Genomic DNA, 18,789 nt, shown 5'->3' with positions numbered 1-18,789 from the left:
AATCAATCTGGGATTGGCCTTCTATAGAGTACAGGGTTCACTGTGAGATTAAGATAAATGTGGGGAAATGGGCTAGGCAGGACCAGATCGTGGAGTGTCAGAATGCCAGCCAGGGCTCAGGCTTACCCGAGCAGGTCGCTGAAGACCTTGAGCAGCAGAGGCACGCACAGCAAATGGGAGATGGACTAGACTCCAGTTAGGAAACTGTTTTAATAATCCAAGCAAGGGAAACACAGCAGCCCAGGGCAAGGGCAGAGAGATAGAGAGGAAACAGCCAGTGTGAGATGTGCTGCAGAAGAAACTCAACGGGGCTTGGTGTTGGACCATGAACGGGACAGGAATGAGCGGAAGAAGCCAAAGATGCATCTCGTGTTTTGACACTAGGAGGATGGAGACAAGTGTGGACTCAGATAGGGAAGACAGGAACAGGCTTGGCAGGGAAAGGCGCAGATATGTGTCCTTTGGGAATGCAAAGAATCAGTCTCACTACCCTCAGGCCAAGCCAGTCTCTGTTATTTGAAGCCCTGCTCAAGGACCATCCCATTAACGGCTTTCAAACTGTTCCCTGACCTTTTACCTACTGCCACTGAGACATGCATTTGTTGTAAGGAATTATTATCTTTAACTACCTAGACCCTTCTGTCCTAGAAGGCTACGATGTCGTGTGATCCCATCAAGAAGAGCACAGGAAAGCCAAAAGCTGGTTCCTTTGTTCAAGGAATTCAAAGCAAGGTGGGGAGGGTGGAAGACACAGCTGCCGTCCAACTTGGGTAAAAGTTAAAACATCCTAGAATTGAATTTGAAGACATTAACAGTTCAGGCTGCCCTGCTCTAATTCTACAGAGGTGGATTAGCATTGGGGGAGTGATCGGCACGCCACAGACCACCTGAAGCAAGCTACATCAGTCAGATTCTTGTAACCCCACAAGTGGTTTATCCCTTTGTCACTCAATAAAGAGTGGGTGGTCTGGTTGAAAGCTTATTACAAATCTTGTTTCACTACAGGCCCACTGAACCAATATTTTCCGTGGTGCATATGCAGTGACTTATGGTATGGTACAGGCCTTGCTACCTGCTATATCTAGGTTCAAATCTCAGCTTAGCCACTTACCACTCAGCTAGAATGTGACCTCTCACTTCCTCATATACAAAATCAGCCAGAGGCTTTCTACCTTGGTTTCATATCAAGGGAGCTTTCAAATCCTGCCAGTCAAACCACAGACCAATGAAATCACTCTGGGGGGTGGGGTGGGATCCCAGATATCAGATATGATTTCCTAATGGTTTTAATGGACAAGTATGGTCATTAGAACCAGAAAACCTTCCCCATGTAGCCAGTATGTACTTCTCAAGTGGGGAGGGGTCCTCTCCACTTCTCCCTGAACATTTGTTCTTTTATCTATGAGATGGGTTGACTTTTTTTTTCTTTTTTCTTATTTTTCCACTTGGAAAGGTTTAATGAGAGAAGATGAGGAGAGGAGAGGAGAGGAGGCTGGCCATGGGCACATGAGAGGAAGCGGGGAGGTGAAGGGGAAAGAAGGTACAAGGACAGAAGGGAAGAGCAGGGAACAAACATGCAACATTTTTTTCTTAAAAACTTTTATTTTAAATCATGTATATGCCACATCTGTGTGAGTGCCCAGAGTGCAGAGGTACTGGATCTCCTAGGTGTTACAGATGGTTGTGAAGCACCTGACGTGGGTGCTGGCAACCTAATGTGAGTCCTTTGGTGGAGCAATCTCTCTCTCCAGCCAACAATGTCCCTTACAAGCAGCTTTGAAGACAAAGGAGTAGACAACCGCGAAACACTTGGCACAGTGTAAGTTAGGTGAGCGCTGTTGTTTATGCCAGATCCAGTTTCCTCTGGGAGGGAACTGAGGAAGTAAAATGTGGCAGGCAGTATACCATATACCTGTCAATCTGTGACCATGGCCAACTTCAGGTATTGATTGCAGCTGGCTTCCAATTACTTGACCACCAGGATGTTAACAGACTACGCCTCAGCTTTTTAAAACCTCCAGGGCTTATTCAAGAGTTGGAAAGTCTGAGGCAGAGGTGCTAGCAAGGAACTTGTGTGGACCAAGTGAGAGCTTCACTGCAAATGCCCCCAGTGGAGGGGTGAGCAGTATGGCCCGCCATCAGTGTTTTCCCTTGGACTGGCCTCAGATCCTTTAGACAGCAGCCCCTGCCCCTTAATGCCTTGCTCTCCCCACATGAACTGAAGGAGACACTTGTCCAAATCTTTTTTTCCTCACAGTTCTGCAGAGAAGCTCAAAGCCTAGTAGGCTCATATGACTTACAGAGTCTTATGTGGCAATGGAATGCCACAACCAGAACGTGCAGTGACCCAGCCAGCTGTAAGGGAAATGGCCAAGTGACTGAGAGGGAACTAGATGGGGTGAAGGGACTTGGGAGAACAGTGCTTTGAACCAAAGAGCTTTATAAACACCGGGGCTCTAACCTGCCCAGGAGGTAGATAAGCCTGTACCCTTTGGTTTGTCCTCAAACTCAACCTCTCACAAGAGGTTAAGGAACACACCCAAGGTTGGAACTGACACTCAGACCTCCAACTTCCTGGCTTTGGAGCTGGGAGTTCAGCCTCCACCTCCCCCTTGTCTATCAGGAAAAACATCTGGGTTATAACACCCGGACGATGGGCTATGGAGGGGAAACGGTGGAAGTTAGGTTCTTTAAGGAGCTTCAAGAAACACTGCCTAAGACCCAGCCAGCAGCCCCTCCCGTGCCTGAGTCACAGGCTTTCGCTACTCTGTCCTGAATGTTTCTCTGGAAATGCTCTTAGTGAAATCTGTAGGCTTGGAACGCTAAGGGAGAAGAGAGACCTGAGGCTTTGCCCGGTACACCAAACACCCCCAAGATGCTGCTTCAGGTAGGAAAGCCTCTTTCAGTCCCTTGCGGGAATGTGTCTCCTGCCACAGCGGCTGGTCCTCCTCAGGGCAAAGCAAATGGGACAGTCGGGGCGCAAGAAAGAGCGAGGGGAAGTCATCTTTAAAGGCTAAAAGGTTACATAGAGCGTAATAAAACACAACTGTTTCCTTTAACATTTTTAATGGACAGGAAACGTACAGAGTAACTGCCAAGCCACATAAATTAACTTTTTCGTTAACGTCTGTGATCCAGGAAAGAACACTAGGTCGGCATGGGTGTTTTCGTTGTCTGTTGTCTGGGCGCATGACCGAGGTAACCGAGTGTGGGCCGTGGATCCATCTTTACACGTTCCAGAAGAAAAAGCGGCTGCCGTGCTTGGCAGGCTTCAGATCCCCTTCGATCACGGGGCTGGGCTCTGGCCTTGGTCTTGAGTGATAAGGATTCTCTGGCAAAGGGCGATCTGTTTTCACTTTGGTGACCTGGGAAGGGTGAAGAAGAGAGTCAGGGTTCAAAGGGACTCTTTAACAGTAGTAACCCTGAGACTGCCGGGGGTCTCCTCTCTGCTCCTGCTGCCTCAAACACTCCTCAGCTTCAAACCCTGGATGGGTGTATCTAGCTACGTTTAGTCCCTGAGTGAACTTCTAAAAGCCGACTTTTTGACATTCTATAAGGCAGGAGCTGAGGAAAAACAGCAGGGACAAGATACATAGCATCACTCACTGGCTAGTGAGCGAGATGGAACTCTCAACCAAGACCCTGCTGACCTGCTGCCCAGTGACGTGGAGAAGGATGGACCGCACAAATCACTCACAGTGAAGGCTGGCCTAGGCTATTTCTGAGGAGAATTGGGAGTCAGCCAATTATGGGGAAGACAGTGCAGGAGAGCAGAGACAAAGCAGACAGAGGGAAGGTCTTCAGAACTCAACACAGCAGCAGACGGTACACCTGACAAGCTCTGCTGTTCTCAGCACTGAGGCTGAGAGGCTGAATGAGGCTGTCCACTCACTCTCACCAGCTCCTGCCAGGTGATTTTACAGATGTTCACTAAGGCCCCGTGCTAGGACACAACGCCAGGTCTGTGTGCTCTGTGCTTCTATCACCACGCACAGCTAGGGCACAGGGCTGGGTGACACACACTGCGATGCCATGCAGAGGTGCTTAGATTTAACCTGACGGCAACAGATGCCACTGTTACAGGGCAGCAACCAATCACTACACGCAGGCCGGAGCCAGGGAGCTAGGCCTGATGGCGAGGAACACAAGAATTCAAGAATTCAGAGCTGAGTTGACAGGTCACTTAGATGGTAGGTTCCAAATTGCAGCTGAGAGGAAGATGCAGAGTCTACAACTGCCACCCCCACGGCCACCAAATCGCAAGTGGGCAGCTATAAGACACTGCTTTTAATTTCTGAGTTTCCTGTGGTTTCCATGCTAGGTAAATGCTGCACCACTTTGCAATAGCTCAGAAGTTATCCTTATGAGAGCTAAGGAAGCAGCAGGTCCTGGTAAGAGGGCCACAGTCTCTAAGCATTCTTTGGCTGTCACTCTAATGGCACCAACTCTAGCCGTCTGTATGCACGAGAGGCCAGGCCTGAATGTTTTTGTGCCCGGGTCTCTCGGGTACACAGTTACTGTAACCTTTGTGCGCATGTTACCTCCAGCTCACTGGAGGCTGACTGACTGGCCGGAGCTGAAACCAACGCCTCGAGTGCAGGTCCCTGTCTCCTGCTGTAACTGGAGGTCACTCAGGGTCCCCTGCTGTAACTGGAGGTCACTCAGGTCCTGTTGCTCGACAAAGTAGTTCCACAGGCCTCACTCAAGGTCTTTATGAAATCAATCTAGAACACTGTCATTCTTTGTTTTTATGAAATGTCCTTGAGCATAAAGTAACCAGAGACCCTGAACGATGGACGGTGGGAAGAACAACACAACATGCTCTTCTGTAGTACTCCCCAATAGAAAGGCGACAGGAGCGGCCAGAGCCATTCCTAAGGGAAGGCCTGAGGCAGCCTATCTGATGAAGCGGTCATGTGTAAAACGGGGTTCCTAGGATGTGTGCGAGGCCCCTGACCCACTTTGTCTATGCAGGTGGCTGAGTAGGAGCAGGAGGTAACTCTGCCTAGGGAAGCAGGGTGTGGTGACTGGGCTGGGGCCCAGCTTGCTCTGCAGAGGGAAGGCGAATGGGTCACACAGAATCAAAGAGACCCAAGCGGCAGGTTAGGCCTCTCTCTGTTGGCTATGACATTTCTAGGAGACGAGCAATGGGTGGAGTACAACTAAAACTGACAAAGCATGTTAAATATACACTTTTGAGGCAACTAACATGGTAACTTGGGGCTGGGGAGTAAAAAGTCCACATAAAGAGACGAGAAGATAAACACTGCTTTGATGGCCTGACTTGCTGCTTCCCCTGTGCTGAGGAAGAAACAAAAAAAGCTGGTTTTAATGGCCATGTGTGTAAGTCCTATCACTTTCAACTCTGAGTTGGCCACTATTTAAAATAATTTTTTTGTTTAGCAAAAGAATGTATCTGAAGTAAAACAAAGTAAGTCAGATTGAAAAAAACAAAACAAAAGGTATGCCACCAATCTACTTGTGACAAGTGTTCCTGGATGCTAGCCCCAAAGGGAAGGGAACAGACACGGACAGCCTGTGTGCCTGGTGCTGATCAGGCTCACACAGGCTCTCAGGCACCGCTCTTACAGGACAGCAAGGATCCTCAGCCTCACTTACAGACATGGCTGGACGGAAGTGGGATAGTTTGAGATCCCACAGGAGGTTGTGGAAACAAGACTCAGAACTACTGTGTCTACGCAGCTCGTCTGTCTGTCCCAGCTCTACTCCCGGGCTCTCAGGACTGGGAGCCTGAGCTACAGCAGCAGGAGCTGTCAGGCCACTGTGGGGAGAGCCTCTTGGCTACGTGCTGTGACAGAGCGAGGCACTCAGCTTGGGGGGTGGGAGGAATCCCTAAAGGTCTTTAAGTTTAAATGATGCATTTTCCTTTCCCACCCAGTTCATCCCTACAGTGAAGATAGAGCTAGCTTTGGCCCTAAATCCCCTCCCAGAAACGTGCAGCTCAGCAAGAACTCCAGGAAGGCAACAACGGGTGAGGGTGGGGTGGGGCAGTCACAAAGAGCACAGTGCACAGACACCAGTGCAGGCCTGCACTACACTTCAACCCTCGGCAGAGCCATCACCAAAACAACTAACACAGGAAGGGGAGGGCAGGCTTCTCACTCTGGGCAGGGGCTTTTCAATTCTTGGTGTTTCTGGAGTCTGGCACAGCCTGACTCTACGGCCCCAGTGGATTCACCTGATGGGACCTCATTGACATGTTACACACCCTACTCCCTATTGGCTAACTCAAAGCAGATGCACACCTCTGTTAGGACACACCAATTCCTCTTTTGTCTGGTGAACAGGGACAACTCTCTCTCTATCCTCACAGGGACCCCTTCCAGACCACCTTCTACCTTTGTCCTAGCTTGTCCCCTCTGTCCAACCCCCACCCCCAGACCAGAGCAAGACCCAGCAGAAACCTTACCTTAGACAACTCCCCAAGGTCAGGCCTCACCCAGCCCAGTTTGTCCAACACACATTCATCAAACTTTGCCTGCTGTTTGCGGCAGTGACGAAACAGCTGCATGTTGGAATAATCGAGGCACGTCCAGTACTCTGTGAAAGGCTCCGAGCAGTGACTCTTGATCTGCCTGGAAAAGAGGGCTGGAGGTTAGGGCGAGCTCCTCACAAAACAGATGGCCATAGGCAGAGGTGTCAAACGCCGCACACTCTCAGGCCACCTTCCAGGAAAAAATGACAACGAATGCTGAGGCTGTGGAGAAGGAGCCCTTTCCCCCTCCTCTGCTGGGATGGAAACCAGTGTATTCACCCCGGGAGTCAGTGTACAAGGGCCTCAGAACACCATGTACCCATCGCACCACTCTCGGGCTGCACCCAAAGGATGTTAGGGCATACCGCAGAGACCAGATCATTCGTGTCTACTGCTGTTCTGTTCACAGAGGCAAGGAAATGGAATCACCCTAGATCACCACTGACAGAACACTGGGTAATGAGGCTGTGGCTCATGTATGCAATGGAATTTTCACTCAGCTTTTACTTATTTTTGGTTTGTCAATAGAGTCTGTGTGTAGCCCTGCCAGTTCTGCAGCTCCCTCTGTAGACCAGGCTAGCCTTGAACTCAAGAGATTTGCCTGCCTCTCCCTCCCGAGTACTGGGATTAAAGGCATGTGCCACTATTCTTGGCTTACTTAGCATTTAAGAAATAAGAAATCTGCAGGAAAATAGATCTGGGAAGTGTTCTATTAAACAAGGAAGCACAGTCTGACACGAACGGCTGCTTTTCTGTCATATCTCATGTAAATCCAGACTTTAATGCATGTACGTTTGTGTGGTATCTCATTAGCACAGTAGGATAGCAGGTCATAACGTATGCATAGAGTACAGGGCTGTATGTGGACACAGACTAGGACAGGAGACCATGAGATGGGATCGAGGGGTGTGCTGGGGTGCAGAAGGTCATGTGACATGGACATGTAAAGGCTGACACTGGGGTGGACCTACAAGGGAGGCAGGATCATAAAGGCCAAAAGAAAAACAACAAGAACAAATTTCATTTTAAAATGTCATAATGAAACTTAACTTTCTGTATAAGCTTTGTAATTTAAAAAAATAGGAAGATTTCTGAGGAGCAAGCTCTTTTTTACCCCACAAAAATAAAGGATTATGGTCTAACACATTGGCATTTTACTCAAGGGAATTTACCTGAAGCCCGCGTGTTCCTGACCTCTCAGCTTAGCAAACCCAGCAAAGAAGGAAGTTGTCAGAGCCTGGCATGCTAACAGAGGCCAGAGGTGACAGACCTTCAGAAGCGAACACGTTAACTAGCTGGAAGACATCCTGGGGCCCACACTCCGGGGCTCTGGCTTAGTTCAGTACTGCACTGGCCAGAAACAGTCCTCTCTATGCAGAAGAGCTGGGAGCTGCTAGGAAGCTGGGCAGCAAAGAACTCACTTTGGACTATGAAAAGCAGCCAGAGGAAGCTGGGGAGACTGCTAGTGGTTAAAGCACTGGCCACACAAGTAACAGGGCTAGAACGGGGATCCAAGTTACCCTGGCAGCCCACTGTAACCCCATCCTCTGAAGGAGGGGACAGGAGATCCCAGAGCAAGCTAGCCACTGAGACCAGTCATGTTGGTAAGTCAAAGACCATTGATCAGAGAACAACATTCCAGATATCAACCTGAAGCTTCTGTATGAATGTGGACACAAGTACACACACAGACACACAAAGAAAACACATGGCTAAGGAGCTAGGTGTAGGGCACGGAACTATCCCTGCATGTGGAAGGTGGAAGTCAAGGAGCTCAAGTCTTAGCTAAGGAGTGAATTTGAGGCCATTTGGGCTACATGAGACCATATTCCTCCAACCCTGAGAGAGGAAGGGTAGAGAGAGAAGAGAAGGAAAAATGGATGAAGCAAGTTTCCCCTTCTTTTTTCATTCAAACCCATTAAGAACTAAACAGATACAAATTCAAGGAAGAATAGCACTATTTTATGTACCCCACTCCCATCCCACAGCTGAGGACGGAACCAAGGGCCTTATGCTTGCTAGGCAAACACAAAATAGCACAGTTTTCTGTAAAAGACATATTGGAGGCAGTGGAAAAAACTCAGAATATCTTTCTGCCAATGGACTAAGACTGAACATGCTTCCTGCCTTATTCTAGAACCTGAGGACCTTCTACACATGGCTCCTCTTTGAACGGTCTCGGGCTGACTTTCAGAGTCTAAGCTCATAGCAAAAGCCTACTTTCCACGCCTGCCCCACTGACACTGGAGGTTCTGGCCTAGGACTCACCAATGTGACCCAGCACCTCATGTAACCTTGCACTGTGTAGTGGGAAGTCCGCCTGGCCTCTGCACCCCAAGCCTGAAGACCCTGATCTAATGAATGCTTGGCTCCAGCACCAAGGGCTTCCTCCATGGGTGGAGGGAGGGCCTAGGATCAAGGGAGTTCTCATTTCTCTCCAAAAACATTCCATCTCTGCACCTCAGAAAATGCTTTGCCAATATTCTCTTAGAAAATCTTTTTTTTTCCCTTCAAATAAAGACATATTCAACCTTGCTAGCAGTCAAATCAGCATAAATTCAAGCAGCAGAAAATATCATCTCCTATCTATTAAACATTTAAATGCCATGCATACCATCAGTGCTGAGGGCAGGATAAGTCGATCCAAACTAAAACCCATATCTGACCCTCCACACCTGCACATGGCATGTGAGATGGCTCGGCAGTTAAGAATATCTGCTTCTCGGCCCATACATATACAGCCACCAAACTAGATAAGATGGATGAAGCAAAGAAGTGCAGGCCGACAGGAACCGCATGAAGATCTCTCCTGAGAGACACACCCAGAATACAGCAAATACATAGGTGAATGCCAGCAGCAAACCACTGAACTGAGAACAGGACCCCCGCTGAAGGAATCAGAGAAAGGACTGGAAGAGCTTGAAGGGGCTTGAGACCCCATATGAACAACAATGCCAACCAACCAGAGCTTCCAGGGACTAAGCCACTACCCAAAGACTGGACTGACCCTGGGCTCCAACCTTATAGGTAGCAATGAATAGCCTAGTAAGAGCACCGGTGGAAGGGGAAGCCCTTGGTCTTGCCAAGACTGAAACCCCAGTGAAGGTGATTGTTGGGGGGGAGGGTGGTAATGGGGGAGGATGGGGAGGGGAAGCCCATATAGAAGGGGAGGAGGAAGGGCTAGGGGGATGTTGGCCCAGAGAAACCGGGAAGGGGAATAACAATTGAAATGTAAATAAGAAATACTCAAGTTAATAAAGATTAAAAAAAAAAAAAAGAATATCTGCTTCTCAACCCACACACCTATATAGTCACTTGATCTTTGACAAAGGAGCTGAAACCATCCAATAGAAAAAAGACAGCATTTTCAACAAATGGTGCTGGTTCAACTGGAGGTCAGCATGTAGAAGAATGCAAATCAATCCATTCTTATCACCCTGTACAAAGCTTAAGTCCAAGTGGATCAAGGACCTCCACATCAAACCAGATACACTCAAACTAATAGAAGAAAAAGTGGGGAAGAGTCTTGAACACATGGGCACTGGGGAAAATTTCCTAAACAAAACACCAATGGCTTATGCTCTAAGATCAAGAATCGACAAATGGGACCTCATAAAACTGCAAAGCTTCTGTAAGGCAAAGGACACTGTCATTAGGGCAAAATGGCAACCAACACATTGGGAAAAGACCTTTACCAATCCTATAACTGATAGAGGGCTAATATCCAAAATATACAAAGAACTCAAGAAGTTAGACTCCAGAGAATCAAATAACTCTTAAAAAAAATGGGGTACAGAGCTAAACAAAGAATTCTTAGCTGAGGAATGCCATATGGCTGAGAAGCACCTAAAGAAATGTTCAACATCCTTAGCCATCAGGGAAATGCAAATCAAAACAACCCTGAGATTACACCTCACACCAGTCAGAATGGCTTAGATCAAAAACTCAGGCGACAGCAGATGCTGGCGAGGATGTGGACAAAGAGGAACACTCCTCCATTGTTGGTGGGATTGCTGACTGATATAACCACTCTGGAAATCAGTCTGGAGGTTCCTCAGAAAATTGGACATTGAACTGCCTGAGGATCCAGCTATACCTCTCTTGGGCATATACCCAAAAGATGGCCCAACATATATCAAAGACACGTGCTCCACTATGTTCATAGCAGCCTTATTTATAATAGCCAGAAGCTGGAAAGAACCCAGATGCCCTTCAACAGAAGAATAGATACAGAAAATGTGGTACATCTACACAATGGAATATTACTCAGCTATCAAAAACAATGACTTCATGAAATTCATAGGCAAATGAATGAAACTAGAAAATATCATCTTGAGTGAGGTAACCCAATCACAGAAAAACACACATGGTGTGCACTCACTAATAAGCCCAAAAGCTGGAATCACCCAAGATACAATCCACAGAACACATGAAACTCAAGAAGGACGACTAAAGTGCGGATGCTTCACTCCTTCTTAAAAGGGGGAACAAAAATATTCACAGAAGGGGATATCGAGGCAGAGTTTGGAGCAGAAACTGAAGGAACGGCCATTCAGAGCCAGACTCACATGTGGCCCATATATATACAGCCACCAAAACTAAATAAGATATAGATCTCTCCTGAGAGACACAACTAGAGCATGTCAAATACAGAGGCGAATGCCAGTAGCAAACCACTGAACTGAGAATGGGACCCTCGTTGGAGGAATTAGAGAAAGGATTGAAAGAGCTGAAGGGGCTTGCAACCCCATAAGAACAACAATGCCAACCAACCAGAGCTTCCAGGGACTAAACCACTACCCAAAGACTATACATGGACTGACCCATGGCTCCAGCTGCATATGTAGCAGAGGATGGCCTTGTCGGGTAACTATGGAAGGAGAAGCCCTTGGTCCTGCCAAGATTGGACCCCTAGTGTAGGGGAATGGGGTGGGGCAGAAAGGGAGGTGGATGGGGAGGGGAACACCCTTACAGAAGAAGGGGAGGGGGATGGGATAGGGAGCTTATATCCAGGAAACTGGGAAAGGGAGTAATATTTGAAATATAAATTAAAAAAAAAAATCCAATTAAAAAAAAAATCTGCTTCTCTTGCCAAGGAACAGGTTTGGTTCCCAGCATCCACATGGCAGCTCACCGTTGTTTGTAACTCCAGTTCTAGGGGATCTGATGCCCTCTTCTGACCCTGGCCCCCAGCACTAGGCATGCATGAACATGGTACATAGACATATATTCAGTCAAAACACCCACACATGTTCAAAAACATTTTTGATCATTAATTTAAAAAAAATATAGCAATAATAATTCAGAAGCCAAAACTAATGATCAAGGCCATAAACAGATACACACACACACACACACACACACACACACACACACACAAATGTATACCAAAGATTTAATTACAGGGTACAAAGCTAGATGTAGTGGCATACATCTTTAATCCCAGCACTTGGGAGGCAGAGGCAGGCAGATCTCTTTGAGTTCAAGGCCACCCTGATCTACATAGCAAATTCAGGGCCAGCCAGGTTACCTTGGAAACCCTGCCTCATTCATAAATAAATAAATAAAATATAAAGTAATTAGAAAACAAAGACTGAACAGTAGAGATGTATATGTTCACTGACAAGAGTGAACATTACAGTTCCCTCTACTAGTGGAATACTATGTAGTTAATAAAAATACAGTTCAAAAGAATTTGTCCAATAATTTCAAGTGACAATCAGTTCAAAAATATGCATACTACAATTATAACCACAGAGTTTCTTTACCTGTAGACAGACAGCACAGGCAAGAAAGAAGAAGAAAAGCGGTTATTGACTGCTATTGGTTCCTCCCTCTAAGGCTACCGTAGTGGCATCTGTGGGCTGTGATAGCCAACAGTCAGCTCCATTCTTTAGTGGCATCCCTCTGCTTTTCCTCTGAGAAACAACCGCTCCCTGTCTGGCAGTGATGTTGCTTGGATGCAGTGAAGACTACATCTCACTTCAGGCCTGGCCAATCAGTACTTATCTCCTAAGGCTCAAAAATAAACATCCGAAGTCAGCGGACAGTATAACCGGCTCCTGTGTAATTGGTTGTGTGGGGCCTCGGCCTACAGTAGTGGGGCAGCGACACTCTCTCAGGGCTTAGTAATGAGGTACACAGCTTAAGGTGGCTCCTGGCCATTTAGGCTATAGCAAAGGGAAAGACTGTTTAAAAGTAAGGTCAACAGGGAAATGCTGAGCCAAGAGACTGCAGAGAAGAGGAAGAAGGAATCGTATAGTTCTGTCATCATTTAGACTCGTGAATCCAGCCCTGCCTGACACCGTAACTATTTCTGGACTTTACAGTTAAGCAGCCAACTCTCTGAGTCCACTTCTGCCTTTATTACAATAGGAGTCTAAAAACATTTTTCTAAGGCTGAGTGCACACTGTAGGTCCAGCACTTGTGAGCTGAAGCAGAGCTGTGTGTTCCAGGCCGACACAGTGAGTTCTAGGCTGGCTGAATCAACCCAAGCGTTTTTTGAGACAGCATCTCCTGCAGCCCAAACTGGCTTCAAACTCCCTGTGTAGCTAGCCATGGCTGCCCTTGCTGAAGCCCCTGCCTGCACTACCTGAGTATCAGGATTACAAGACCGTATCACCATGCCCCATCGTCACTGTTCAGCTAATTACACACCCGGGCTTGCCCTTAAGCAGTGAACACAGTGGCCCAGCTGAAAACCAAACGCAACGCTTTCTTAATCAACACCACTGTCCACTGCCTATCAACAAGCTCTGGGCTGAAATAGCTGTACACACCTTTTCAAAATACCTACTGCAATACTGCAAAGGACTGACACCATGTCACAGCTGAAAACTGACATTCATGGAGTTACTGAACTTGCCTTATAAAAACAAATCCAAAACAAAACAAAAAACCCTTAATTTTGATTTATCTGATGTCAAAACCTGCACACTTTTAATTCTGTATAACCAGAAGTCACGTCTTCATTTTAGAGTATTTCAAGATACCCTTACGTTCACTCACGCAGGCTCGGCCTTCAGGTGAATCTTACCGGAAGAAGTTCAGTGCGCAGCCGTTGACCAGCTTGCCCTCCTTCAGGCAGCGCCTAGGGTCCTTCTCTTCCCAGCGGCACAGCATGAACTCCTTATTGGTCTTATCGCACTGAGCCCCATAGTGGTGGGCGGCAGCTTTAAGCACGGCTGAGCTGACTTTCACCTGGGAAAGCAATGGGAGAGGCAGTCACACACAGAGCCAGGTACACTGAGTCTCTCCTCAGTGAGACATGGAGGTGACAGGATTCTTTACAACTTGCTTAAGTATCAAGCTCTCCCATGTGTCATCCCAGGCTGACAGAAACGTCCCTGTTTCCTCTTAGAGATGAAGACAGATTCTTGCTTAGAACAACTCTGTCGCTAAAGTCCCTCTCCAGGAATGAAATGAATTATACAAGGACACCTGAAACTCCAGGAGGGCTAGGGAATTATAGAGTAGGCAAGAGAAAAGGAGGGGTTCATAACCTGACAAATTATTACTAAGATCTAGAATCTGCCCATGTTCATGCTAACTAGAGCACTGTGACCATGACAGACTCCCTTGCTTGCCTTCCAGAACTTTAAGCATCACAGAGCAGTTGTGGGTAGCCGGACCATAAAGACCTGCAGAGTCCAGGGCCCAGCTCCTTGCTCTACAGTCTTTGCCTATGCCAAAGCCACAATGTTGCAATTACTAGAAACAGACAGAGCATTCTGGTACCTGGGAGAACTCATCTTTATTCTCAAAGACATTCTGGCTACTCTGTTTCTCTTCTAATGTTTCTATCTTTCTGCTCTACTATAGCTTGCAGCCGGAAACCTATGACCAGCTCTGCCACTGGCAAATTAAGTTGAAACTTTAAAGGGGAGGATGGGGTATTTACTGCTGGCATCTGGGCATGGGCGGTTTGATAGTCCTGTTCAGCCTGCATCTTTCTGATCTAGTGCCCTCATGCTTTACAGTTGTGTTTTCTTCCCTAGGGAATTTTCAGACTCCTGATTCAGATTCTGAGAACTGTCACACAAAATATTAGCAGGTTTGTTAAAACCCAGCTTTTCAGGCTACCATACTTTAATACACTACTGAACTGAACTTTTAAAGAAAACGGAGGACTTTTAACATGAGAAAAGTCTGTAGTCTTATTTTTATGCACTTCAAACCTGTAAGTTACGAAGACAAACGTTGGGGAAAGGAGAGCACCCTACAGCAGTGATTCTCAGCCTTCCCAATGCTTTAATACCGTTCTGCATGTATCACCTTCATCCCGACATGGATCTTCCTTGCTACACTATCTTGACTGCTACCTCATAACTGTAACCTTGTTACTGTTGTGAGTTGTAACATAAAATCTGTGTTTTCTGATGGTCTTGGGCAGTCCCTGTGAAAGTCAGTTCATTCCTAAAGGGCTTGCAACCCACAGGTTGAGAACTGCTGCCCTACAGGAAGACAATTAGATCCAGGACTGCCCACCAGCACTGTACTGTCACAGCTATTAAAGCAAAATCTACTCACATACAAGAGAAATCTTCATGACCACTCTAACAAATTTGAACCCCAGGTCTGCACATTTTTGCATTTAAGCTTGATACATAATTGTTTATTTTATCACCTACAGCCACTTGGGAAAACAGAAGGCATCAACCTTCTTGTTTTGTTTCTGGCTTTTGGAGACACTCTCAAGTAGCCCAGGCTGGCTTTGAACTACATATGTAGGTTAAGCTGGCCTCTACTCTCAAACCTCCCGAGCTGGGGTTACGAGCATGTGCTACAAATCTTGCTTCACGGTTTTCTTTTTTAAAGGTCACGGCATTTTAGAAACTGAGTTTTCGGTGGTTGACAGCACTTGCTGCTCTTCCAGAGGACCTGGGTGCAATTCTCAGCACCCATGTGGTGGCTCACAACCATCTGTAACTCCAGCTCCATGGGATCTGAGACCTTCTTCTGGCTTGCATGGGAACCAGGCATAAATGTGGGTATACACGTACTCATACACATAAAAAATATATCTAAAAACAGATTTTTTTTTTAAATAGAAAAAACCTGAGTATCGTTTTACTTGTTCTTGTTTGCCAAACGCCTCAGAAATAGCCTTAAGTGGCTGATTCGGTTATTCAGCTCCTTGAGACAGCAGCCCTCCGAAGCTTGCAGCATTGGTTGCTTTATTCCCCTACACGAGTGGCAGTCTTATGAAAATGACGTTATATTCGTGCTGTCACAGGGAAACAAAGACGAGACACATTCACTGAGCCAATTCCTAAGCAGCAAATAAACAGAGGCACCTGAGACATGCCAGCCTTCCGTCGGAACTGTGGCTCTCATCAGGACTTCGGCGTAATAGTACCATCACCGAAGAGAGCAGGGACTTGAGAGGTAACCGTGTCCCCTCGCCTGCTTCTTCGTAACCGATGAAGTCCGGCAGTTCCCTCTCAAATTCATCCAGCATCCTCTGTCTCTAGAACATAGAACGTCGGCATTCTTCCTCATAGACTCATCATACACCGCTGCTCCTCAGTGTCACCTTCCATAGACAGCAAGTGTTCCGACTGGGCCAAACAAATCTAGTACTGCTCTTGCTTCCAAAAACGACGTCCGCACCTCTGCTCATAGTGCTTAGCTTACGGCAGGCCCGTCTCCTTATTTATGTAAAATGGAGCATGAGGTACTTACGTGAGGATTCGATGAACTCACCTATGAAACATGCTAAGGATGGGCCTGACACACAGAGGGTACATCAATCCTGGCTGTCGACTAGTGTTTACTCTAAATCATCAACACAACCAAGGAATGTATAACCCAAGGCTTCTGGATGTTTTTTTTTTTCCCACGGGGATGCAACAGGATTCCTTGGTCAATGAAGTCCAAGGTGGATTTTTTACCTGCTCCCCAAAGCCGCTGCTGCTGTTAGCCTCCCTGGGCCCGTGTCTTGTTGCCAACCTGACCCAGATTCTTCAGCCTTTTTGCCTGTTAGTAGCCCACTGCAAGTAGGACTCACTCCAGATCGGCGTACTTATTTCTTGATTCTGTGAAGCACGGCTGTAAGTTGCCTGTAATGACTAGTTCACTCTAGTCTCTGTAATGCTGCTGAAGTGACCTTCCTAAATGACAATTCTTTTTTTTTTTTTTAAGATTTATTTATTTCATGTATGTGAGTACACTGTCGCTGTCTTCAGACACACCAGAAGAGGGCATCAGATCCCATTACAGAGGGTTGTGAGCCACCATGTGGTTGCTGGGAATTGAACCTTGGACCTTTGGAAGAGCAGTCAGGGCTCTTAACCGCTGAGCCACCTCTCCAGCCCCTAAATGATATCTCCTGTTCCGACGAACCAGAAACCTGCCCCCAGAAGGAGTCACGCTTAGCCGAGGAGTAAAGCCTGGACTTCCTATTTGCTGTTCAAGGCTTTCTGGGCCCAAACTATCTTCCCAACCTTCTCACCAGACTTCACATAGGGGCCTGTGCTGCTCTCTCCATGCAACTCAACTCACTACTTCTGGGATCCACTTTCAGGCCCCTGACTCCCCCATAACCTTAGCTTTGTTCATTCCCTACTTCCACTTAGCTTTTTGCTCCATCTCTAAACACCGGCCTTCAAGTGCCATGCTTTACATTAAGCCTGGCGTGGTTTCTCTATCCCTCTTATATTCTCGTAGAGAACTAACTGCACAGCCAGAGTCATCTTGCCTTTAGCAGAGAGCCCCCTTGAGTGCTAAAAGCTACTCAAAGGCCCAGGCATCAGATCCCACGTCAAATCTGCTTGCCCATCTTTCATGGTATTAATCAGGTGTTTTAACTTTCATTACACTCCGGTTATTCAAATAATTATACACACCAATTGTGCAAACTTTAAAGACAAATTTATTAGAACGCTTTTGCACAAAACGTTTGCCAAGCCAAATTAAAAAATCTAACAAAATTGGTCAGCTCATGTTTGACCAGTTTGGTGATGGGGTAAGAATAAAAGACTGGCTGGTGGGAAAACCCCTCTTCTCACCTCTTTGTCACTTTCATATTATGCCATAACAGTTTCTTCGTCTGAGGAAAACACCCAGTTGCCATCCTCACAGGTTTATAAGAGCCTACATGAAGTAGTATGGAAAACATTTAACAGTGCCTGGTGTGTGATTCCTAGCATATAACGTTTGCCTTGCCAGTTGGTTTCCTTTCCCTACTAACCCTACCATGACAAGTCCTTCTGCCTTAAAACAGGCAACTTTTCCCAGCGCTTCACAGGATCAAGTCCAAACTGCTCCAGCCTTGTCAGTGACTTCTCTAGAGGCTCAGCACCTAACAGTAGGCTGACATGAGATAGCCCTCGGCTTTGTCAACAAGATGGTTCTACATGCCCTTCCTCACCCTGTTGCACTCTGGCTCATAGCTTCAACAGCCTAGGTTTCAGAACAGATCTGGGTTCCCATTACGAGTCTTTCATACACTGTCTATGTGACCTTGAGTAAATCACTTCTACTCTTGGAGCCTATTTTTGCTCTATAGGGAAGACCAGTTATACCCTACCTTACTGTGTGTTCCAAGTACTTAGCAGCCTGGGCTTTAGAAACTGAGTGATCATGTTTGCGATAGTTACAATAGCACACCACTTTTACTTCACTTTTCACAGCGCTATGCACTGTACTGTACAGCCTCTTTATCTGCCTCCTTATAAAACTATAAGCTATAAAAGCTGGGCACTGTCTCTTTCTTTCCATTGCATGTGCACATAACAAAATACTTAAATGTCTCTTGAAGAAGTAAATGCTTTAATTGTGTCCCACTACCAAAACAACCTGGCCCACACCAGACTCATTGTCCAACACACACTGTGTGCTGCCGCGGCTTCCAGGCCTGCTCTGCACCGAGGTTTTGACAGACTTGGAAGGTGAGCACTTGGGGAGGCAGACTCGCCTCACGGGGAGGGAGAGCAAGGGGCTAGGTGATACTAACGGAAAGTACCACCTGATTCATAAGAAGAGAGGTCGGTCTCGGTGCACAAGAATGTCTGGAGCAAGGCGGGATGTGACCGTGCAGGTCGCAGAGGCCGGAACCGAGCATGGCCCGCCTGACAGCTGCAATCCCAGGCTCCCGCCTGCCCTCAGGTAAAGCCTCACCTCCTCTACTTTCAGCTCTTCCAGAGTTGGCAGCTCCACTATCCCCGGCATGACGGCGGCAGCCGCGACCCTGACCAGGTGCCCTCGGCAGTGTCGCCCGTCTCCTTCAATTCCCCTTTGGCTTTCCCAGACTGCCCAATACCATCTGCGCATGCGGCTCCGGCGACGCGCA

The 18,789-nt window shown here is 47.1% G+C and overlaps 1 protein-coding gene across 1 annotated transcript; it reads right to left on the bottom strand.

Annotated features, from left to right (window-relative positions):
• Positions 1-3,049: 3,049 nt before the first annotated feature.
• Ndufa8 (NADH:ubiquinone oxidoreductase subunit A8) lies at positions 3,050-18,782 on the bottom strand. Its single transcript, XM_032903177.1, has 4 exons — positions 18,618-18,782; positions 13,534-13,697; positions 6,431-6,596; positions 3,050-3,365 (listed from the first exon to the last, which is right to left on the bottom strand). The coding sequence occupies exons 1-4, from the start codon at positions 18,768-18,770 to the stop codon at positions 3,228-3,230; spliced, it is 621 nt and encodes a 206-aa protein (XP_032759068.1). The 5' UTR covers positions 18,771-18,782; the 3' UTR covers positions 3,050-3,227.
• Positions 18,783-18,789: the final 7 nt, after the last annotated feature.

Source organism: Rattus rattus, chromosome 5 (assembly GCF_011064425.1).
Source record: "Rattus rattus isolate New Zealand chromosome 5, Rrattus_CSIRO_v1, whole genome shotgun sequence".
In the NCBI taxonomy this organism is placed as follows: Eukaryota; Metazoa; Chordata; class Mammalia; order Rodentia; family Muridae; genus Rattus; species Rattus rattus.
This window is presented reverse-complemented; position numbering and strand designations above follow the sequence as displayed.

Coding starts and splice junctions, on each gene's coding strand:
- Ndufa8 (XM_032903177.1), bottom strand. CDS start 18,770: ATGCGCAGATGGTATTGGGCAGTCTGGGAAAGCCAAAGGGGAATTGAA. Junction 13,698..18,617: donor AAGAGCTGAAAGTAGAGGAG/GTGAGGCTTTAC, acceptor TTGCTTTCCCAG/GTGAAAGTCAGCTCAGCCGT. Junction 6,597..13,533: donor TGCGCACTGAACTTCTTCCG/GTAAGATTCACC, acceptor CCTCTTTTCCAG/GCAGATCAAGAGTCACTGCT.